Genomic DNA, 23,378 nt, shown 5'->3' with positions numbered 1-23,378 from the left:
GCGAAGACTTAGCCACTGCTTATTTACGTCTTTCTTTTTTTTTTTTAAGACTTATTTATTTTTTTTAATTTTTATTTTTGAAATTTATTGAACAATATATATGATGCATATATAATGTATAGTCTGGGATTCCTCTTCCCCCGATTTCCATCCCCCAACTAAGTTTTCCCATAATGTCACAACTCTTCATAAGGACTTACAATTCCAACTGTCTGCTATTTAAGTGTGCCCCAACATTGCTGGTACAGACAATGTCAGACAGTCCATCATCCATCCCATTGTCTAGATCTATCCAACACTTTCAGTGGGAGTTCATCTTTTGTTTGGGAGTAGAGACGCATGTTGCATTGTATCTTCAGATCTGGATATGACAGTCTCCATTACTCCATCACTATACATTCCAATTTGCTTGATGGATTCCTTATATTACAGAGAACATACGGTATTTCTCTTTCTGTGATTGACTTATTTTACTGAGCATAACGGTCTCTAGTTGGGACCATCTAGTTCCAAATTGCATAATTTCATTGTTTTTAATGGCTGAATAATATTCCATGGAGTAGATGTACCGCAGTTTCTTTAGCCACTCCTCTTTGGATGGGCATCTGGGTTCTTTCCATGTCTTTGCTATTGTAGATTTTGCTTCTATAATTATAGGATTACAGATCCCCTTCTATATGTAGTTTTAATTTCTTTTGGGTATACTCCTAAGAGTGGGATAGCTGGGTCTATTATTTTAAAGGCAGAATAACACACACAGAGAATAAGGGGGAAAGATTAAGAGGAGAGGAGGGGAGGGGAGGGGACAGGAAGGGAGGGGAGAGGAAGGAAGGAAGAAGAAAAGAGGGCAGGGAGAGGAAGGAAGGAAGGTGTAGGAAGGGGAGAGGGGAGGGGAGAGGAGGGGAGGGAACAGAAGCAGAGAGGGGGAGGGGAGGGGAGGGGAGGGGAGCAAAGCGAAATCTCCTATCCATTGGGTTAGTCTCCAAATAGTCCAACAGCCAGAGCTAAACCAGGCCAAAGTTGAGTCAAGAACTCCATCCAGTTCGCCCACATGGGTGCCAAGGGACCCAAGCACTTGAGCTTTCCCAGGTGCATCAGCGGGAAGCTCTATTAGAAGCAGAACAGCTGGGACTCTGATAAACTGATATTGAATGCCAGCACCACAAATGGCATATTAAAGTGCTGCAGTTCATTTTTTTTAAGAAACAAGGGAGACAGTGAGGGAGAGAGGGGACTCCACCCACTGGTTCACTTCCTAAATGCCTGCAACAGCCAGGGCTGGGGGAGGGCCAAAGTCAGATACCCTGACCTGGGTACACGGGCATCCTAACCAGCCTCTTAATCCCTAGGTCAAATATCTGCCCAGGGTATGGTATTCTGAGGGTGCCAAGGAGCACAGTGCTGCCCATTAGTATTCTCTAATTCTCTGTCACATGGCCTTTGGATACTACTGGGGAGGTTAAACACCTCCCCAGGAACTGGCTTTGTCTAGAGTCTTCCATCTGCATATCTTCTTTCTGCAAACAAGTACACAGAAAACTGCTTACCATTAGGGCTATAACCACACCACCAGCTGTGACTTAGCAATCTTCTGGTTGCTAACTGTGTCATGTAAAATGATCTAGTCTCAGCATAGCCTTTGCCACACTACCCTTTTGCTTTTCCTAATGTGCAACAGGGAAATCTGCTACAACATAAAGAACTCACACTTCAAAATATTTTTGAAACAGTCCTATATTGTTGATTTTTGGAATCATTCTTTGTCACTCTTACCATAAACTGGTTCACTTTCATATGAGAAGTAGAAATCATTCACTTCCACTTAGTATTCCACAGAATGAAACTGCCACAAATCACAGGAACATCACAAGTGAACAGTTACTGATAACATTTTATATTCATGCCTCACACTGTCTCCCAAGGATCTGCTTCTGTGTGTGTAACTACAATCATCTACACACCACAAAGCTGGTCTCCTCATAGATGCAAAAGTTAAAAACCAGCTATCTTGTCCTTCAGAGACAGTTGCAGAACAATGATATTGTACAATCACATCCATATTATGGGGCTGCACAAAGTTAAAACCCTTTTCTCTCATTTCAGAAGTATTTACATAGAACTAAGACATTTACAAATAGCTCACAGTTTTAATAATCCAAACATGAATTTTGTCTACCTTTTGTGGAAGTTAAGCACTGATAAGTTTCTCTAATAAATTCAGTTTCTCTAATAAATTCAGTACATTTTCTAACATAAACAACAAAGGTCATTCTTTCACATTTCATTCAATGTGTATTTCAAACTTTATTAAAAGGAGTAAAGCTATTTTAAATGGCTATGTCACAATATTTGAGCATTTATAGAATCTATATTACACAATTAAATTCATACCAATACTATTATTCTAAGAAAATCCACAGGCACACACAAAACAAAATTTGCTTTTTTATATATAAATTTAAAGTACACTATCTACTTTAAACCACACTAAAAGGTGTATTTTAATAAAACAACCAATTTCTAAACCTTTTAAAGTCTCAAATTAGCCAAGTTCAATCCACTCGAATCTTCTGGTTTGTCATCCTATAAATGATGCTATCATATCCAGGATCCATGTTCCACATATTGTAAGAGGTGATGATCACAGCCAAGGCCAAGGCGATCATGATCCAAAGTATCATGTTGAAAACCACTGGATACTCAAAATTATATTTATATGCAAGGTTGTAGGGAGTTGCTGGGTTCTCTTGTTTTGTCTCCAGGATTGCTCTTGTCTTCCTCACAAGGGCTGTGTCAAATGATTTGACAGTCACCAACTCTATCACAGCATTCCCACCATAAAGATTATACATGTCATCTGCAAACTTCCGCAGTGTATCCACAAGGATCTTGGATGCGTCTCGGAATTGCTCAGAGTCTTCCCCATAATGTTTCCCAATTTCAGCCAAACCTGCCAGTTCCAGGGAATACAAATCCGGAGAAGGATCCTTGGCTAGATGCTGCTGCTGAGACAACAGACTTGAAATGTCATGCAATATTTGCAGTTCAGAAAGAAAGAGCAGGTCAACTTCATTGTTCCTACTCAGAGAATCGAGGGGAAGAGAACTGAGGATGGAGTTATCTTGTAACAGGCGATTGTGGAGCTGTCCCAACGTTACTGAGAGGTCTTCAAATACTGAGTTTGCCTTCCCCACCATATACACTCTTTCTTCACTGGGAGCCAACTCCAAAACTATAGGAGTTTCTTCCGAAAACAAAGAATGAATGGAATCTGCAAGGCTGTCAAGACTAAAAGGTACTGCATTCTCCAATGGGTATGAGATAGCACTGTCCAGAGGCAGAGCAAGTTTGTTCACTCCTTTCACCATCACTATAACAGTAGCCTGAGGCCGGTAGAACAGGCTACCCACTGCCAGTCCTGGCCAAGAAAGGTCGTCTTCTACAGAGAAGCCCATGGACAGTGCGGCCACATCTGGGATTCGCTCTCCTGGTATCGGCCAGCTTCCGTTGCGGAAAACAACAGACTCTGGTGATCTTAAGACACTAAACTCATTCCCCACGACACCTGCGACCAGCATGGACAGGAGCACGACGAGCACAGTCATGGTGCTGCGGCAGCTGCAGCGGTGCAGAGCAACACAGCAAGCCCACGAGACACGAGTGGCCACTGCTGCATGAAGGGGTGATACGCTCCAGTTTGTTCCAACTCTCAGAGCCAGTCCCTTCGTCGCTTCCATTGGGACAGCTCTCCTATATAATTTAGAAATTACTTAAATTTATTTAAATGTTCTTTGGAGACAGGTGGCATAGCACGATAAGCTGCTATTAGGGACAGCCACATTCCACATAAGAGTAATAGTTTAAGCCCCAGTTACCCCACTTCCAATCCAGATTCCTGTTAATACACATCTTGGGAGGCAGAAGGTGTGAGTTCAAGTGCTTTGGGTCCCTGCCACCCATGTGGAAGACCCAGCTAAATTCTGAACTCCTGGCTTCTACCTGACCCAGCTGCAGCTGTTGCAGGCATTTCGGTAGTAGACTAACAGATGGAAAATCTCTCCCTCTGCTGCTCTGTCTTTTATATAATCTAAGATAAATTAAAAACAAAAAAATTCTTTGACTAATAATGTAACAATTTAAGCACTGAAGGAAGGAGAAACAAAAAAATCATAACTGAAATTAACATGACCAGGAGCAAGCCCAGGGATAGGGAACCAAAATGGCCATTTAATTATGATGGAGAGTGGGGGTGCAATATCTCAGTGGCTAAATCCTCACCTCACAAGTACCAGGATCCCAAATGAGTGCCGGTTCTAATCCCGGCCATTCCTGTTCCCATTCAGCTCCCTGCTTGTGGCCTGAGAAAGCAATAGAGGATGGCCGAAAACCTTGGGACCCTGTATCCACATGGGAGACCCAGAAGAAGTTCCTAGTTCATGGCTCCTGGCTCTTGGCTTCAGATTGGCTCAGCTCTGGCTGCTGCAGCCGCATGGCGAGTGAACCAGTGGAAGGAGGATTTTTCTCTGTTTCTCCTCTCTGTAAATCAGCCTTTGTAATAACAACAACTAAATCTTTAATCAATAAGTAAGATTTAGGGGCAGGCATTTAGTGTAGCACGACTAAGATGCCAATTAGCATACCTGCATCCCACACTGAAGTATCTGCATTCAATCCTTGGCTTCAGCTTCCGAGTCCAGGTTCCTAGTAACTCAGACCCTGGGAGATAGCGCTGATGGCTCATATAGCTCGGCCCCTGAAATCCATGTGTGGATCTAGACTGAGTTCCCAGCTTGCAGGCATTAGGGGAGTGAAATCAGAGAATGGGAGTGCTTTTTCTTGCAAATAATTCTTAAAGTGAAGTATACTGACTTATTCTGAACACAGCAACAGATAGGGAAGGCTATATAAAATTATTTTCCCCAATGCTCCAAAACAGAAGTTGGGTCCCCTGACACCTTAGTTTATAGAAATGGTCAAGAAGTAACAAGAGGTATGACTGTTCTAGCATCCTCCCACTCCCTGACAATCAGAGGATGCCATAGGAAAACATCACCTTACATGCTCCCAGAGCCACTGCAGAGGAGCACCCACAGGGATGAAACACGGCCTGGCAAGAGGCACCATAGCCTACAGAAGCCACTTACACATGGAACATCCTATATTTATTTCAATGTACTCTGAGATGTTATCTACTAACCAGTAGCAATATACTCTGAGATGTTATCTACTAACCAGGACAAAACCACCTGTTGGAAAAAGGCACTGACTCAACAATCAAGTCACTACCTGCTTCTCGTTTCAGACTCCCTGGTTCTAATTCTGCCTCCATTTCTGAGCCAGCTTCCGGCTAATGTAGCAGGTTATACCTCCAGTATTTTAAGATCTTGACTGAGCTCTAAACTCCTGGCTTTGGCTTGTCCTAGCCCTGGATGTTACAGGCATTTGAGGAGTGAACTAGTATATGGAAGATCTCTATCCTTGTCTCCTTCTGCTTTTCAAATAAAATGAGAACAGAAGTTTACCAAAAATGCCATAAAGCAACAAACAAAATGCAGTTTCTTAAGCAGCATGAAATCTGTAAGTCACCTTTTAATTATACACTTGGAAATTCATTATCCAGGAAACTTCATTACTGCCTGCTTCTCTGTACCTGAGACAGAAAACATTGGTGCTACATAGTCCCTGCCATGGTTTTCCCCACTAACAAACCAAGTCTACTAGACTAAGAAAAGGTGAACTGAAAATCCTCAAAAAGAAGGATTCAATATCACTTATATATATCACTTCAATATAACTTATTACCAGCGAGAACTTCTAAAGGTGTTTATTTTTACAATATCCACTCACATAGAAAAGTACTCTTTTTAAAATTTTTAATTTTGCTTTTACATTTATTTTATGTTTATGACAAAATTTTATACACAATTTTGTATGCTGAGTTAACACTCCCCACCCCCTTATTTTTTCAAAGAAGATTTATGAACCTGGCACAATGGCTCCATTGCCACCACGTCACCTTGCAAGCACCAGGATCCTATATGAGCACTGGTTCAGGTCCCAGCCGCTCCACTGCTTGTCGACAGAAAAAGCAGCTGAGGATGACCCAAATCCTTGGGACCCTGAACCCATGTGGTAGCCCCAGAAGAAGCTCCTGGCTCTTGGCTTTGGATTGGCTCAGCTCTGGCCACGGCAGGCCATTTGGGGAGTGAATCAGCACATGTGAGGTCTTTGTTTCTCACTCTCTCTGTAAATCTGATCTCCCTTTCCAACAAAAATAAATAAATGTTAAAAAGGTATATATATATATATATATATACACACATTTTTTTATTTGAAAGGCAGAGTTACACAGAGAGGAAAGGCAGAGAAAGATCTTACACCTACTGGTTCACTTGCCAAATGGCAACAATGGCCAGAACGAAGCCGATCCAAAGCCAGGATCCAAGAGCTTCTCCAGATCTCCCACATGCATGCAGGGTACCAAGGACTTGAGCCATCTTCTGCTGCTTTCCCAGGCCATAAGCAGGGAGCTGGATCAGAAATGGCACAAATGGGTCTTGAGCTGGTTACTCACATGAGATGTACTGGTGCTACAGTGGAGGATTAGAATGATAAGCCACTGTGCTGGATATAAGTTAATATTGACCTTTTTTTTAAAATTTATTTTTATTGGGAAGTCAAACTTACGGAGAGAAGGAGAGACAGAAAGATTTTCCATCCTGGGCCTGATGTGGTAGCCTTTCAGCTAAAGTCCTCCATATGGGCACTGGTTCATATCCCGGCTGCTCCACTTCCCATCCAGCTCCTTGCTTGGGGCCTGGGAAAGCAGTCGAGGATGGCTGAAAGCCTTGGGACCCTGCACCCATGTGAGAGACCCAGAAGAAGCTCCTGGCTCCTGGCTTTGGATTGGCTCAACTCTGGCCTTTGCGTCTACTTGGTGAGTGAGCCAGTGAATGGAAGATTTTTCTCTCTGTCTCTCCTTCACTTTGTAAATCTGACTTTCCAATAAAAATAAATAAATATTAAAAAAAAAAAAGATCTTCCATCCATTCATCCATTCAGCTGTGGCCGCTTGGGGAGTGAACCAGCGAATAAATAGAGTATCTTTCTCTGTTATCTCCTTTTCTCTATAAATCTGCCTTTCCATCAAAAAAAATAAAATAAAATCTTAAAAAAAATCAATATTATTGTTTTGAGAAGCAGATGTCAGTGAGATGTTGACCAAATGTCAACAGCTGGGACTGAACCAGGTTGAGGCCATGGAGACAGGAACTCAAAATGGGTTTTCCCCACTGATAGCAAGGACCTCAGTACTTGAGCAATCACCTGCTGCCTCCCAGGGTGCTCATCAAAAAGAAGGTGAACTAAGGAGTGGAGCCAGGGTTTTAAGTCAAGCATTCCAACATGAGATTTGGGAATATCAAACAGCATTTTAGTCACTACGCTGAACATCTGTCTCTATCTTTTCATTTTTCTAAGATTACATGTTTATATTCTTTTTACTTTATTTTCTGTTATAAATTATACAGGTTAAGAAATCATAGTCAGGGCCAGCATCGAGGCGTAATTAGTAAAGCAATGCCAGTATCCCACATGGGTGCTGGCTCATGTTCCAGCTCCTCCACTTCCAATCCAACTCCATGTTAATGGCCTAGGAAAGCAATGGAAAGATGACACAAATGCTTGGATCCCTGATACTCAGATAAGACTCCTGGGTTTGGCCTGGCTCATTCCTGGCTGTTGTGGCCATCTGGGGAGTGAAACCGTGGATAAAATTTCTGTCTCTCTCCCTCTGGAAAAAAAAAAAAAAACATGATTCAGAAAACTATGATTTCCCCAAGGTATCATTTTAAGTAAACTATGTGGGAAAAAAAAAACAATAGAAGTTTTTGAGGTTTTAAAGTGATACAGTAATGTCAAGTAGAAATGTTTTAGATTTCTCTTTTTTTACAGTTATCTATGCTTATGAGAAATTGAACACCAACAGTTTGAGAGTAACACAGCTGTATTAGCCCAGGAAAGAAGACTGCATTCAGTACTCAGCTCCCTTTTTTCAAAGCCTTTACTCTTTTTTTTTTTTTTTAAAGATTTTATTATTATTGGAAAGCCAGATATACAGAGAGGAGGAGAGACAGAGAGGAAGATCTTCCGTCCGATGATTCACTCCCCAAGTGAGCCGCAACAGGCCGGTACGCGCCAATCCGATGCCGGGAACCAGGAACCTCTTCCAGGTCTCCCACGCGGGTGCAGGGTCCCAAAGTCTTGGGCCGTCCTCGACTGCTTTCCCAGGCCACAAGCAGGGAGCTGGATGGGAAGTGGAGCTGCCGGGATTAGAACCGGCGCCCATATGGGATCCCGGAGCTTTCAAGGCGAGGACTTTAGCAGCTAGGCCACGCCGCCGGGCCCAAAGCCTTTACTCTTAATCCTTCATTGTAAAGCACAAAACTCAGAGAATCAGTTTTTGGGAACAGCTTTGACAGTCGGCGTGGGAGAATGAGCTAGCCTCCCAACAATTCCAAGACTAGCCTGGGTCTCAAACAGGATGCATGTTAGCAATGGCTACACTTAGAACCAACAGTATGTAGGACAGAACTAAACACTACTAAGCCACACTGAGAACAAACAGAGCAGGAACTAAACAACTAGTACTTGGGGCTATGGTGGCAAAGCCAGTTAAGCTGCAGTTTGGAATGCCTGCATCCTATACTGGAGTGCCAGTTCAAGTCCTGTTTCTTCTACTTCTGATCCAGCTTCCTCTTAATGAGCCTGCCTCCTTGGGAAGGCAGTGCTTGATTAAAAAAAATAATAATAAAGTGCTTGGGTTTTGCTCTGCATACAGGTGACCTGGATATAGGCTTTGGCCTGGTCCAGCTCTGGCTGTTATAGCTATTTGGGAATACAAGGTCTATTCTCCCTTTTTCTGTCACTCTGCCTTTTAAACAAATAAATCTTAAGAAGAGAACAGGTGCTTAAAGGCAAGGTTCAAGTATATTTAAACAGGAGCCTTTATGTCTTTCTTCTTATTGTCTAATCCTTATTTTCTAATTGTTTAGTCTCATCATCATGAGACAGAAATTTTTCATTTCCTTTGTCTGGAAGAGAAGATACTTCAGTGAGCTCATTCTTGACCTAATCCTGATTCATAAGTGGGCTGTCAGAGTGTGAGGAAGTCATCACTTGCAGGTCTGTCTCAGCATCCTATTCTGTGAGCTTAAATGTACTTCAGGTAGCTCTCATTTTCACTTTTTAAAACCCCTTTTTTTTTTAAAGATTTATTTATTTAATTACAAAGTCAGATATACAGAGAGGAGGAGAGACAGAGAGGAAGATCTTCCGTCCGATGATTCACTCCCCAAGTGAGCTGCAACGGGCCGGTGTGCGCCGATCCGATGCCGGGAACCGCGGAACCTCTTCCGGGTCTCCCACACGGGTGCAGGGTCCCAATGCATTGGGCCGTCCTCGACTGCTTTCCCAGGCCACAAGCCAGAGAGCTGGATGGGAAGTGGAGCAGCGGGATTAGAACCGGCACCCATATGGGATCCCAGGGTGTTCAAGGTGAGGACTTTAACCGCTAGGCCACGCCGCCGGGCCCCGAAAACCCCTGACTTCTAATTTTTAAGTGATTTGGACATTAAGACTCCAAATTCAAGTTTACTAAATAGCTATTTTGGTTAAAAAAGTATCAGCTTTGTGCATCAGAAAAATATTTTATTCTATATTTTATAAAGAGATTTTTTTAGTTATTTGGAATTCAAGGTTATAGAAATAGGAGAGACAGAGAACAAGTCAGAGAGAGAATGTTCCACCTGCTGGTTCACTCCCCAAATGGCCATGATGGCCAGAGCTGATCCAGGATGAATACAGGAGTCAGGAGCTTCATCTGGTATAGGTGCGTGGTCCCAAGAACTTGGGCCATCCTCTTCTGCTCTCCCAGGTCATTAGGAGGGAGCTGGACTGGAATTAGAACAGTCAGGGCTCCAACAAGCACCCAAATGGGATGCTGGTGTAATAGGCAGCAGCTCAATATGCTAGGTCATAATGCCAACCCCTCTATTATATATCATATACAAATTTTCACACACTGCAAACTTCCCATTGACTTGTTTTCTACTAGGAGCAGATTCCCTACTGTAAACACATACAAATGGGTTATCAAGTATCAGAAAGATACTTTTTCTTGCTTCTCAAAGTTAGTGGTCTTCCCAATGTCTCATGCTTTCTAACACTAACCTCTGTATTTTAGATTCATCAGAAGACAATGCATCCTTATCTAATTTCTTCTCTCTTGGTAAAACTACACAATCAGTTCAGTGAAAGCAGATCCTGTGAGCATTACCGGTTTATCTGGTAAAGCTTCCTCATGGCTGACCTTATCAAGTACTGTTGAATATTTCATTATAGGACAGATTTGTTATCTTCCATTGGCCCAGAAAATGGAGTAGATGTTAAGTAATTATTTGTCAAAGGCTTCACTGACTTAGCAACTAAACACTTTGAGAGTTCTCTCTAAGTCCACCTTTCTTCTCTGAGAGTATCTTTCTAGCTGTCCCAACTCATAAAACACACACAAATCCATGGGATATACTGCAGCCACATTTAAACAGTGTCGTTGGCAACAGCTCAGATTCAGCCTACATTCAAGGTGCTTTCCTGCATCTCACCCAGTTCTATAGACAGCAATTGCTTCTCTGTTCACTGGACCTGGATTTGGGCCTGCTTGTCTTACTGCCATTTAGTTTGACACTAAAGTAAAGAGGATTTCTACAAAGAATATGACACTTGTCCTGAAGATTTCCTTTCTGACAATTTATTTAATGTACTGACATTTCCCCCACAGATTACATACACTTCCGATAACGTCCTGTTATGTCCCTTCCAGTATTTATACAAAATTACTTCAGACATGCAAGTCAGTAAAATGAACAGCCATGGTTATCTTCACTTATGGGCTGGCAGTGATTTATGAGCCTACGACTGAGCTATCTTCCCTCGAGTGCTGTGACTTATTCACATGATTATACTTTCACTATTCTCTATTCCTCTGTAGCAGGAAGAAAAATGCCAAATTAATTATACCCTGAAAATGAGTCCCATCAAGCCCACAACAACTTGACTCGCAGGTTCTAACACTGCTGTAGAAATCAAAGTAAATCTGAATTTTCCTAGAAAACCAAAATAGCCATAGATCAGACCCCAAGCAGTCACTCTCCAGAAGCAGTGAGACAACCAGGTGAGAAGAGAATGTCTCCCACAACAGGATCTGCATCTGTAACAGGCTTGCTGAAAAGGGCCACCAGAGTCCAGCCAGATTCTCCCAGCTTAAAAGCAGGTTGAGTTTTCCTGGCTTCCCTAAAATGAATGGCCTTCAAACTCTTTTGTTTTCCGGTGTAGCTTTTCAGAAGGAAATGACTTTATCAAGAATGAATCTAGCTTTCCTGTCTCAAAGACAACCATCTCTTCCAACTCCCAGCACTTTAAGCATCTCCCCTTTCGGGTTGTAAAGCGCTGAAGAACCACACTCGGCTTCTGGGGGCTGTCCTTGTGACCCTTCACAGATGATCCCACAGGGAGGGCTGGCCCTGGCTGTGGCCTTTCTGAGGAGGGCACTACCTTCTATCCTAACTGGCAGGACACTCAGAACAATGAGCATCCACACACGGGTTTCTAACCTTTCTGGAACCACCCAATGCTCCGGTAAACTTGACCAATCTCTCTCCTTTTTCCCACCCTGCCATAGTCTGGAGGGTCGGTGACCCCCTCATCTCCTGGGCCCCCTCCTCCCTTCTCATTCAAATCGGATTAAGGCCTCGATGAGTATACCTTTCCTCACCTTTTGTCTCCAGTCCACCTGCTTGCCTCTCTCAGCTTCAAAATCAGGCAAGGACCACGGAAACGCACCACGAGGGCACTTAGGGGCCAGTAGAGGCGACCGCCCACCTGTCACTTGAACATCAGCGTCTCACACAAAGATGCACCCCCTCACATTCCCGTCTCATCCTGAGAGGTTGGACCCGCTACCGCTACCGTACGAGCCCTTTGTTTGAGGCTTCCTCATCTTCACCATCTTCCTCCACACACAGGTAGGGTGTCTGTTCCGTACCGGGCGGGGGAACCTAGGCTGCCCTGTTTCTACAGGGAAAAGTTAATGCCCGAGGTCCTCAGGGTATCCGAAATCCTCCAGTTCTCCGAGCAAACGGACAGCTGTTATTTCTGGGACCGGGAGGGAGACTCAAACGGAGCGCGGGCACCAGCAGTCCCCTCCAACCTCTCACCCAACATTTCCACGGCTCCGACCCAGGGTGCCGGCGGCGGCACAGGAGGCCGAGTCGGCGCCCGTTCGCGGCCGCGCCATGCCCTCCTTCGCCCTCACCCGCCACCGCGGGCGGCCTCTCACCTGGCACGCTGGCATCGCTCACCCTGCGCCGTACGGGAGACCATGGGTCCGGACGGGTCTCAGGGACCACCTGTTTGCCTTGAAAGAAGCTGACAGGATATGCGGGTACCGAGGTCGAGCTCGCCACCGCCGGGAACACGCCACCTCGTTTCTAAGGAACAGGGGGTTCTGGAAAAGGGAGGGGCGGGTCGGCGGAAGAACTGCGCATGTTCGGTGACAAGAGGCGAGCCTGCGGTGGGAGGGACAGAGATTCGGAGTTGCGCATGCTCGCCGCTGGGGGCGGAGCCTAACTGGACTTGGCGAGAGGCGTTGCTCCTTCATTTCCGTCGATCCTGGCGGTTGTGACTGTGGTGGTCTGAGGTTTCTCAGCTACTTATCTGCAGAGTCCGCCAACTGGCATCACGAGAAGCATCTGAGCATTGTGCTTGGCCGCCATCGGCCTGTAACGTTAAGCAATGACCTGTTTTTATAGAAGACCAGTTCTCAGGGCAGGTAACGCCCACATCCCATATGAGGGTTTGGTGGACTTTCAGCTGCCTCATCTGGGATCCAGTTCCTTGCCAGGCACTTGGGATCCTGGGTGGAGCTCCAAGCGCCTGGCTTTGGCCTGGGTCGACCCTGGCTTTTAGGGACATGTAAAGAATGAGCCATCAGGTGTAAGATCTCTGCTTTTCTTTTTTTTTTTTTTTAAAGATTTATTTTTATTACAAAGTCAGATATACAGAGAGGAGGAGAGACAGAGAGGAAGATCTTCCGTCTGATGAATCACTCCCCAAGTGAGCTGCAACGGGCCGGTGCGCGCCGATCCGATGCCGGGAACCGCGGAACCTCTTCTGGGTCTCCCACGCGGGTGCAGGGTCCCAGTGCATTGGGCCGTGCTTGACTGCTTTCCCAGGCCACAAGCCAGGGAGCTGGATGGGAAGTGGAGCCTCTGGGATTAGAACCGGCGCCCATATGGGATCCCAGGGCACGTTGAAGGCGAGGACTTTAGCCGCTAGGCCATGCCGCCGGGCCCAAGATCTCTGCTTTTCAAGAAGAGTTTTTGAACTCTTATAGTTCCGAATTGCTAGCTCTGAATGGTTGGCCTGTTTTCTCGGGTTCCTGTGTGGACTCTCCTGAGTCTGCCTTCCCAACAAAAATAAATGCAATTGTGTTTAAGGAGAAAAAAAACTGTAGCTTTTTCAAGATTTTTATTGGAAAGGTAGATTTACAGAGGCCAGAGCTAGAGAAAGATCTTCCATTCGCTGGTTCACTCCTGAAGTGGCTGCAATACCCAGAGCTGAGCCGATCTGAATTCAGGAGCCAGGAGGTTCTCTTCAGGTATTCCATGTGGGTGCAGGGTTCCAAGGCTTTTGGCCATCCTCGACTGCTTTCCCAGGCCACAAGCAGGGAGCTGGATGGAAAGTGGAGCAGCTGGGCCAGGAACCAGCACCCATATGACATCCTGGTGCTTGCAAGGTGAGGATTTAGCCACTGAGATATCGCACCGGGCCCCATTCTGCCTTTCAATTAAATTTTTTTTTTAAAGATCTATTTTATTTTTATTACAAAGTCAGATATACTGAGAGGAGGAGAGACAGAGAGGAAGTGGAGCTGCCGGGATTAGAACCAGTGGCCATATGGGATCAAGGCGAGGACCTTAGCCACTAGGCCACGCTGCCAAGCCCTCAATTAAATTTTTACAGTAAACATCTTGAAAATATCTGGCTTTAAGGAGTGTTCCATGAGGAGACCTAAAGGGTCCTACGCATTCAAGAGATGAACCAGGGAGCATCCAAATCCTCTAGGACAGTACATGTGGCACAATGCTGCAGAAAAACTCAAAGACCAGACACACAGGACTGCTCATGGATGTGTATTTTAATAAAAATAATTCTGTCAAAATACAACAGGAGTTTTTTTCATCTCTCAAGTACAACTTTAATAGGATGTTTTATGTTAGAATTCTCTCAACCCTCCCATGCCCACAAATTTCATGCTAATGCCAAGTTATCAACTTGCAAGGACAGAGGCAGAACCAGTGTGCACAATGTGGAAGATGCCTGTTTCAGCTGTAGTTACTAATAGAGAAGAAGCCTACGCAAAGAGGCGGGTGCCACAAGACAGCCACGGGAACCAGTCTGGCCACATGTCCAGATGCCCGGGACTGGCATTAGGCAGGCCTCTGCTGACCAGCTGCCACACAGCATACATACCTGAGTTGTGAGCAATCAAAGGAACTTTCAGCTCCAACAGTCCTCTGCCTCACCTTTGTGCTTGCTTAAGGGGTATGAATGCGCTGGGTTGCCAGCAAGTCACTACTTCTCTGCCACATGGTATCTGACATCTATACCCATCACTAACTGACCCATTTGGGCCAGGAGAAGGGGTTCTGGCTTTGAGTGGTCTGACAGTTTCCACTTTCAAAGAAACCACATGGTGCCACACAGGGAAGGTGAGTAGGGAAGGCTGCTCCCCAAGGGCTGGATGGCCTAATAAGACCAAGTCTTCCTCAGCTCCCATGGGTCAGATCCAGCCTGGAGGTGGGCAGGTGGGGCCAGGTGTGCATCTGGGGGGGCCCCTGAGCTGTCAGGCCAACCAGGCCTAACAGCAAGGCAGTGGGCTCAGCAGCTTGGTGTTGGCCCTCTCCACGATACGTGAGGCAAAGGCTTATGTCCCCAAGATGAACGGTCCAACTGGGACAGAGAGCCCCTTGGGAGAGGAACAGAGTAAACAACTTGAACTCAGCTGAAACAGTGAGATAAGGCACAGAAAGTGGGGAGGTGGCCACAGGTACCGAGAGTGAACCAGGGGGACACTCAGCTCCATATAGCACACAGTTGTCTCGAGCCCTCCTGGGCCCTCTCTCAGCTACTCCATAACCCAAACCCAGGCACCCACCCCCATCCCTAACAAACTCCTAAAGAGATCAGTTACTCAGATGCTGTAAGAGGCTATACCAACTTAAACCCTCCCCTGTCATTCAGCTTCAGGACTAAACAATGTGCCAAAAGCACAGATACAAAGTTAGTCTTGGCTCTGCCACTAATTTGCTGTGTGACTTTAGCCAAATAATTTCATCTCTGGGGCTTGTTTCCTTACTGTAAAAGGTAAAGATGGATGGAGATGTTTCCAGAACCCCAATGCAGCAGTGAACACCACTGGTTTTAACTGATAATCCTGTTACATGATTAGTGTTTGAACAGCCTAATGTTTCCAACTTCTGGGTATTGGAGCTCAGCCCTGTGAAGAATGCATCTCCTTTACAGACAAACAATAACTCCTGTCAGGCAACATCTGTGGGCTGCCAGGCAGATCCTAGCAGGGACCAAGGAAAAGCAATAGCCTCAGGATCATCTCCCAGGGCAGAACTCAGGATGAGCACAGGCCATTGATCTGGCCCCATCACCAGGAGTTGGTCCAACTTGATTATTTTTCTTGCCCAGGAAATCTGTACAATGGGCCCAGTACAGGTTGCTGGGCAGGGACTGATTTCAGGCCACACCAACCATTCCTGTGTCCTGTGACATGGAGTTCAGATCCAGGTGGGGACTGCATGTGTACCTTCTGGCCCAGCCATGGGTGACCTGGCTCTTGGCAGGGGCTGCTTGGGCTTGCTCACATTGTGAAGCAGCTGTGCAGACTCTGCCCCTTCCTTCTCTTGGGCACAGCCATCCCAGCCCTTCCTCTCCTGATTCCCTTGTAGTAGGAAGACTGCTTTACTCCACCAGCTTGAGGATCCACCTGTTAGGCCCAAGGAGTCCCTCTGTCTGGTTGGCAATGCGCCTAACAGTGTTTCCTGTGAGTGCCTGGGGCGCAGCTGCAGTGACTCCTGGTCCAGGGATGTCAAAAGGCTGAACTCACTCCAACTAGCCCACAAACCTGCTTCAACGAGGAACCAGTTTCTCCAGAGAACACATCAATCCAAATGGAGTTGTGTGCACATGAAGATTCAGGCAGGGAGAAAGCAGCCCCTGTCCCCCAGGGCCTCCATCCTGAGAGTGGAGTCTTCCAGCAGCTTGCATACAGCAGCTCCCAGGTCAAAGGCAGGTGGCTTCCAGGAAGTCAGTTGAGTAAATGAATTATTTGGCCATCGAAAAAAAGGAAGGCAGGGCGCCGAGAGGAGAAGAGATAGGGGCAAAGCAGGCAGAGAGAGGGTGGAGTGGCAGACAGCATGCTGGCCGAGAACCCTCTGCGTCTTTGCTTTGCTGTGTAGCCTTGGGCCAACTCAACCTTTTGCTGGACTCTCGGCCTGCAGTTCTCAGCACAGTTCAGCTCTTAGGGGTCTGCGAACATACATGTCATGGCATGCTGCAAACTAGCTTAGCCTGACCCTGCTTTCCAAGTGGCTCCCTCCAAAAACCATGTGGCTTCCCTGGACTGCAGATGGGCCTGCAGCTCAACACAGGGGGAGCCTAAAATAAACAGATCACTTGGCTGAGGGGATAATTCCTTTTTAACGAGTTGGACTCAAATAAGAACATATGGCGTCTGGACAGCCTCACCTAACAGGTGCTGGACCACTAACACTATGATAAATACTGTGTCTTTTTTCTTTTAATATATATATTTTTATATATAATCTCATTTTTTTTCTTATGAAAATAATAAGCTATCACCAATTTGGATAGGCTTCCTTACTAAATTAGCAGAAACCAGCTCAGCACAAACTCTCCAGAGATAAATACTGGTGGCTCAGTCAGGAGGGAAAAAAAAAAAGTTAAAAAACCCCCAACCCCTCCTCAAAACAAAACCCCCTTTCCAAGTAAAGGCGCTACACAACAGTAACCAGCCAATACTATGTCATGGGCTGCTGCATGTGAAAGGATTGGGGGAAAAGAAATAGAGTGAGGGAAAGAAAGGAAGAAAGGGGAGAGGAGGAGAAAAGAGGATGGGAGGGGGAAAGGAGAGGAAGGTAGAGGGAAAAGGCCAGGCAGGAGGAGTGGACTCTGCCCGTGGCTTCCAGGTCCCTGTGCCAGGTGCCTATGGTGGGCAGGGCTGCTCCAGTCCTGGGGCCCATGGAAGGCCAGGTGGGGCAGCCAGCACGATCAGCTAGTGCAAGTAGTCGTCCACTCTGGCAAAGGAGCAGGATCCCAGGCCTGCTCGGGCCATAAGCCGTAGACATTCAGACGCTTGGCCCAGGGCGAGCATCAGAGGGGGCTGCTTTGGCAGATTCTGAGACTCTGTAGGGAGAGACAAAGCCGTCATGCCATGCTCAGTGCTTTGGCATAGGTCAAATTTCCCTTAGGGGTGGAAGGTGGAGGGAATGCACTCTCTTGGGTCACAGTGTTCAGTCTTGGTGGATGTCACAGCCACCAGGCCACGGCCTTGCAGTTATGCCAGAAACCCAAGGACCTTGGCTTTCTTCACAGCAGTGGGCTGGCCCAAGCTCATGGTCATGGCCCAAAACCCAACATGCTCCAGCAGCCAACTCAGGTGAGCAGAGAGAGGTCAGCCCCTGGCATCCAGCAGTCTTATGAGTCAGCAGACAAGAACTGTGCAGAACTTGCTGCCCTGACTGGCCCAACACCAGCTCTCCTTAGGGAGAGCACCGAGGGGGCCTCCCCAGGCACTCATGGACCCACCCTCGGTTTGGTTAGAGCCACTCACCTAAAATGGCACTGTTGAGGGCAGCGCAAACAGGTTCCCTCTGGATGGGGTCAAGCTGCTGGCCAACTGGGCAATTCCAGGGGTCTGAGTATGCCAGGAGGCTGAAGGCATCCTACGGGACAAGGCACTTTTGAGAGGACTATAGCACACTTGTCCACATGGCTCCAGACAGGCACAGGACCCTGTACAGCGCACACCAGAGCTCAACATACCTGGACAGTGGGATCAGGCAAGGACGTGTCCACTCTAGGATGTGGAGAAGGTAGTCTCCTCGAGGGAGCTACTTCCCCACAATTAGAAACCACTACTCTGTTCTTGGTGTCCCTTGGACCATTCCAGAACCACCCTACCCCCAGCACCATGGGGCCCTGTTCTGTGGAAGAACTTGACTTGTCCCATACCTGTAGCATCTCTTTGTGTGCCAAATTCTTGCCATATTCCCGGCCCAGCTGCTCACTTAGAGCCTGCAACTCTCGGCCAAACAGGATAATTTTTTCTGTGGCAGCCTGGTTGCCCCCACACAGTTGCCTCCGTGGATGGCCATCATCTGCACCCAGAGCGCAGCAGAGAACATATCAGGAGGCGGGAGAGAAGGATAAGAAGGGCAGGACCAGGGTGGTACGGGTGGGACCTAGGTGAGCTGCAACTTTTGCTAGGAGGACCAGCTTGGACAGCATAATGGGGCTGCTCTCAGTATCTTCCCTCCTCACACACAGGGATCAAGCAGGGCTCACAAGTTCCCTTGTCAAGAGCATGCACAGGAGCATGGCATTCCTAAGAATGCCCATACTCTCAAACTCTGTCTAGGCCCCAGTGTAAGGACAGGAGCCCTGGCAGGACACCTGTGCTTTCCTACTTATTCAGAGTTTCCTCAAGAACGCATCCCCCAGCTGGCTGAGGAAGCCATGGGCCCTGGCTAGAGCTTCTCATATTGCCACAGCATGCCCATCCTAGCTCCCTCCCAGAGGAAATAGGGCATCAAGACCCAGCAGGGCCTTGATGCTGGGTTACACTAGAGCACAGCACTCACCCATGCTGGACTCATCTGTCTGCAGGTCTTCATGCTTGTAGGCACCATTGACAATGCGTGTGGCCATGCTTTCCAGCACACCATTGGGATAATGCTCTGCCTCCATCTCCATCTCACTGTCGCTGTGGAGAAGGATTAAGGTAGGAGTTGGCCAAGGGCCAATATTCAAGTTTTACAATGTGTTGCTGTAAACCAAAGGTCTCCGGAAACATGAAAAGACAGCCCAAGATTCCCAGGCTCCAACACCTGGCCCTGTGTGACACTAGCTACATACAAAGACCAGCCTTCTGATTCCCACTCTTGTCCCGGGATGGCCTCCATACTTCTCCTCTCCCTGTCCCTCCTCTGAGTTGACACCTGTCTTCTACAATCTCCCTCATCTCCAGTGTCTGGGCCCCACGGTCCTCAGTGGGTATCCCTGTGGTCCTGATTGGGAGTCAAACTGGGTCAGCCTTGAGGCATGCCTGGGGATCACTGACAGCTATTTGGGGCTGCAGCCTCCAGCCTAGACACCCTGCCCACCCAAACTGGCCTCCCACAGCCTGATACAGAACAAGTTTCTTTATTATAGACCCTGGGAGTTCTGACAGACGCAGCCTGTTCAAAAATGGAGGCCACCTTGGAGGATATCATGTTCTGTTCTGTTTGTTTTAATTTGTTAATTTGAAAGGCAGATGCAGGAGGAAGGAACTGAGAGAGAGACAGAGACGGAGGAAGTGAGAGGGAGCGAAAAAAAGAGCAAGAAACAGAGACTCTTCCATTCCCTGGTTTGCCTGCAAAGAGCAGAGTTAGGTCAGGCTGAAGCCAGAATCCAGAAACTCTTTTGAGTTTTCCATGTGAGTGGCAGGGACTCAAGAGCTTGAAGTATCCTTTGATCCATTTCCAAGTACATTAGCAGAAGATAAATTGCAAGTGGAACAGCCAGAACTTGAACCACAACTCTGATATAACATGCTGGCGTCTCAAGTGGCGGTTTACCTAACTGTACTACAATGCCCACCCCAGGGAGGTGCCACATTTTCAGCCTGGCAGTACTAACAACCCTGGAAAAAGTCAAGGTCAAGGGAAGTGGCAGCTAAATCTGAGTAGGGATGAAGCCGGAGCCAATGCTTGTAGTCTAGGCACAGGCCTGAGAGGGGGCAGGGGAAGAAAGGGCAGAGGACAGCATTCAAACAACAAACTAACAGGGGCCTGCCTGCTGCAGGAGAAAGTCAAGCAGGACAATCACCTGGTCTCCTGGTTACTGGTACTGCTGTGGGGCTGGGACTTGGTGGAGTCTGTTGAGTTGGACTCGGAGTAATTGACAGAGGACGGGGAAGAGGAAGATGAGGAGGATGAAGATGAGGACGAGGAGCTGGGTGCAGGATATTTGCTGTGATTCTGTTTGTTCTTGGTGGATGTGATGCCGTTGCTGCAGCTGGGACTGTCTGCTCCTAGAAGCCGGGAACAACCAGAAGAGGGCACTTGCCATCAAGCGGGGTCCAGGGAATAACCCCAGCAATCCCATTTTCATTCCCCCAAATCTGGCAGTGGGCCCTGAGACAGGCTCAGGATGGGCACAAGGGATAGTCTTTCTTCTGCACACCAGTTCTTCCCAGAGCCCTGTGGAGAGTGGCTGACCTGTGTTGTGCATGTGGGAACTACTGGGGCCATGGCGGGGGCTGAGGCTGGGGGAGTCAGGGTAGCTGTCCTGGGACTTGGGGCTTCGGGAGCACAAGCTGCGGACCTCACTGTCGGTCCCATTCACCATCTCCACAAACTGTCGGCACCTGCAGAGGGAGCAGAGCGACAATGCTCTAGGCTCGGCCTGGGCTATCTGGCCCCACCACCAGCTGAGACTCTACCAAGGCTGGCAGTACCCAATACTTACTTGAGCATGAAGAGCAGGTTGGGATTGTGCTCCAGAAGCCCTGGGTAGAAGTGCTGGGTGGTTTCAATGGCCTCACCCACGCGGCCCTCCAGCACCAGCCTCTGGATCTCTGCAGAAAGCAAGAATATGGCAGTGAGAAGGCTGCAGATGCTGCTCACAGCCACATGCCTCGGAGCAGGGGCCAGCCAAGAGACAGATGGGCTGCCTCAGAGCATCTGGCCAGCTGGAGATAATCACAGAAGAAGCTAAAGGGACATCCTGACCATCTAGCCCTGTGATCCATCTGTTTTCGGCCAAATGTCAATAGTCCTTAAGAGTAAGAATGGGAAACACAGAAGGGGAACTTCCATCCCAGGAATGGGAGGGTAGGCTCAAGGCCTGCAGTGATGGGATGCAGATCACCAAGACCCTTGGGAGGGGTGGCTATAGAGTGATCCAGAAATAGGCACCCAGGCAGCTGGTGGATTGAGGGATTCCTCTTCAGACACTTTTCTCTTCCTAAGCCTCACAGGGAGGTAGCGACAGGAACACACTACTGTCTGGGCAGAGGCCCACATCTTGGCAATCTTCAGCAGCTGTAGCATGTTCCCTTGCTGGGAGAGAGGTCATTCTTCTCTCACTGGCACCTACGATGTGGACACCACTCCAGTCATCAGCATCTTGTGGCTGCTTGCTTCCTCTTGTCCTGGGGCCTGGTGCATCTTGCTGGGAGCGAGTCTTGCGTGTGAGGTTCTCTCATTTGCAGATCCCAACTCTGGGATCCCTGTCGGTGTGTGTAGCTGGGCGTAGTTTCTCTGGGAGACATAGACACATGTACATACACAAAGACGCCAGCTCAGAGATGCAAGCAGGCATGCACAAACACACATGTCCACACACACACTTGCCTACACTCTTCTAGCTCCCTTTTGGGATCTTCCTCTTTTTGCCCAACACTCCTTCTGCCACGAAAGAACCCAAACACAGAACATAGAGGCAATCACAGACTCCGGGCTGGGATAGCTTCCTAGGCTGAATACAAAGGACAGGATTAGGGTTGGGGAGCAGAGAGAGGGACTACCACACAGCTGCTAAGCATGAGCTTCTTCCTGTCTGACCACTTCAGGTCTCAGTCTGGCAGAACTACTAAGAGTGAGTCAACAGTGGGAAAGGTAGGTGTTTTCTTTCAAGAGTAACATGAACAGTAGGTTGAGTGGGATTCAGGGAGGAGGACATAAGGCATGGAGGAGTACGATCTAGCCACACCAGGGCCTGGCCTTCAGCAGCTGTATGGGGGAGGATGCTCTGAGATGTTCCCAGGCTGCCAACTGTCCATCTGGGCAATGAGAGACAGCAATGGGACTATGGTTGGCTCAGGGTTACGGGCTGAATGAGTCTGTGACAGCTTATCCAGGCCTGGCATGAGCCAGAGAGCAGAGTTAGGAACAGATAAGGAAGGGAAAGGGGAGAAGAGAATTAACCTTACTTTGTCTGTTCTTTATGGACGCCTGTTCTTCCTGAATCGGGGTTTCAGTCATTCGTGCAAAAGCTGTGGCTGTAGCACAATACCCATGATGCACCAGGTAAGATGAGACCATGCTAGAAGAAAGGAAGAACTTAAGGTGACACTCAAGAACTGCACTTTACTGCTCACTCTGACTACCTAATGGGACAGCCTACCTCACCATGTGCTGACCCCAAACACAGGTTGGGAGGTGTAACCTGCACAGGATGAGAATAAAGGAGCTGCATCAAAACAATGCTCCTCATGCTGATGCCCTCAGGCTGGGGCTCAGCTGGTCCCCAAGGCTGTCCCACAGCCTGGAGAAGCAGCTGCAGTTTCTCTGACAGGCTGTTCATAAGCTCTCAGAAGCAGCTGTCTCCTTGTGAACAGCAGAAGCCCAGAGATGGCTGACGGGCTTCCTGAAACAGCCACCAGAAGAAAAGGGTGGCAGCCTCCTAAACCTTCTGGAAATGCAACCACAGTGCCGCAGGCTGCCCTGGGCACTGGTCCTAGGTGTGCCCACATCCCCTGGAGTGTACTCCATGACCTATCACAAATTAGGGCAGAGCAGCTAGGATATCAGGCTGATATTGCCAGGAAGAAACAGGCACAACTAAAAGAACCAGTGGAAAAACTACCTTTAGGAAACAGCCTGGAGAAGCCTGGTGCCCTGTGGCCTGTGTGTGCGCACACACACCTACACATACACATGTGTACATGTGTATACAGGGTAAGCTTTGTGTGTAATGTGTACAGGAGAGAATATCTGATGTCAGTATTTTAACTGCCAAACATGGAAGGCACAGGAGTACCAGTGTGTCCCAACACATAGGAAGGGCAAGTGAGACGATATACACAAAGTATAGGGGACAAAGAAGTTAAGAAATAAAACTTTTCATTGCAGAATTAGGTATTACCTATGTTGTAACCCTCATGAGCATTAAACACATGAGGGCAAAAATTTTTGACACAACTTGGTTCAGATGAACTCCTGTGTCACATGTCATTAAAA

The 23,378-nt window shown here is 47.5% G+C and overlaps 3 protein-coding genes across 6 annotated transcripts in view; all 3 read right to left on the bottom strand.

Moving 5' to 3' along the window:
- The window catches only part of GFOD2 (Gfo/Idh/MocA-like oxidoreductase domain containing 2), a 42,647-nt gene extending 30,120 nt beyond the window's left edge, over positions 1–12,527 (bottom strand). The window contains exon 1 of one of the 2 annotated variants that reach the window (XM_004583956.2): positions 12,395–12,527. The gene's annotated coding sequence lies outside the window, so the exon portion shown is untranslated. Of the gene's footprint in view, positions 1–4,640; positions 4,754–12,394 lie in introns of those variants that run through there. The other variant, XM_058674100.1, reaches the window with a different exon arrangement.
- Positions 1,719–12,533, bottom strand: LOC101524944 (renin receptor-like). 2 transcript variants are annotated; one of them, XM_058674098.1, is made up of 3 exons: positions 12,395–12,486; positions 4,641–4,753; positions 1,719–3,750 (listed from the first exon to the last, which is right to left on the bottom strand). In XM_058674098.1, the coding sequence occupies exons 1-3, from the start codon at positions 12,407–12,409 to the stop codon at positions 2,553–2,555; spliced, it is 1,326 nt and encodes a 441-aa protein (XP_058530081.1). In that variant the 5' UTR covers positions 12,410–12,486; the 3' UTR covers positions 1,719–2,552. The 2 variants fall into 2 exon arrangements, with proteins under 2 accessions (XP_058530081.1, XP_036348532.2); XM_036492639.2 differs by lacking the exon at positions 4,641–4,753 and having other exon boundaries at positions 12,395–12,533.
- Positions 12,534–14,236: 1,703 nt separating this feature from the next.
- Positions 14,237–23,378, bottom strand: part of RANBP10 (RAN binding protein 10) — a 55,202-nt gene continuing 46,060 nt past the window's right edge. For both annotated transcript variants that reach the window (XM_004583957.3, XM_058675084.1), the window contains 8 exons: positions 22,349–22,461; positions 20,884–20,992; positions 20,634–20,782; positions 20,242–20,446; positions 19,014–19,135; positions 18,385–18,530; positions 17,984–18,095; positions 14,237–17,556 (listed from right to left, as the gene is read on the bottom strand). In XM_004583957.3, coding sequence (XP_004584014.1) covers positions 17,426–17,556; positions 17,984–18,095; positions 18,385–18,530; positions 19,014–19,135; positions 20,242–20,446; positions 20,634–20,782; positions 20,884–20,992; positions 22,349–22,461 — 1,087 coding nt within the window. In that variant the 3' untranslated portion in view covers positions 14,237–17,425. The remainder of the gene's footprint in view (positions 17,557–17,983; positions 18,096–18,384; positions 18,531–19,013; positions 19,136–20,241; positions 20,447–20,633; positions 20,783–20,883; positions 20,993–22,348; positions 22,462–23,378) is intronic.

Source organism: Ochotona princeps, chromosome 16, assembly GCF_030435755.1.
Source record: "Ochotona princeps isolate mOchPri1 chromosome 16, mOchPri1.hap1, whole genome shotgun sequence".
NCBI classification, from domain to species: Eukaryota; Metazoa; Chordata; class Mammalia; order Lagomorpha; family Ochotonidae; genus Ochotona; species Ochotona princeps.
The sequence above is the reverse complement of the archived record's forward strand: the minus strand, read 5'-3'. Positions and strand labels throughout refer to the sequence as shown.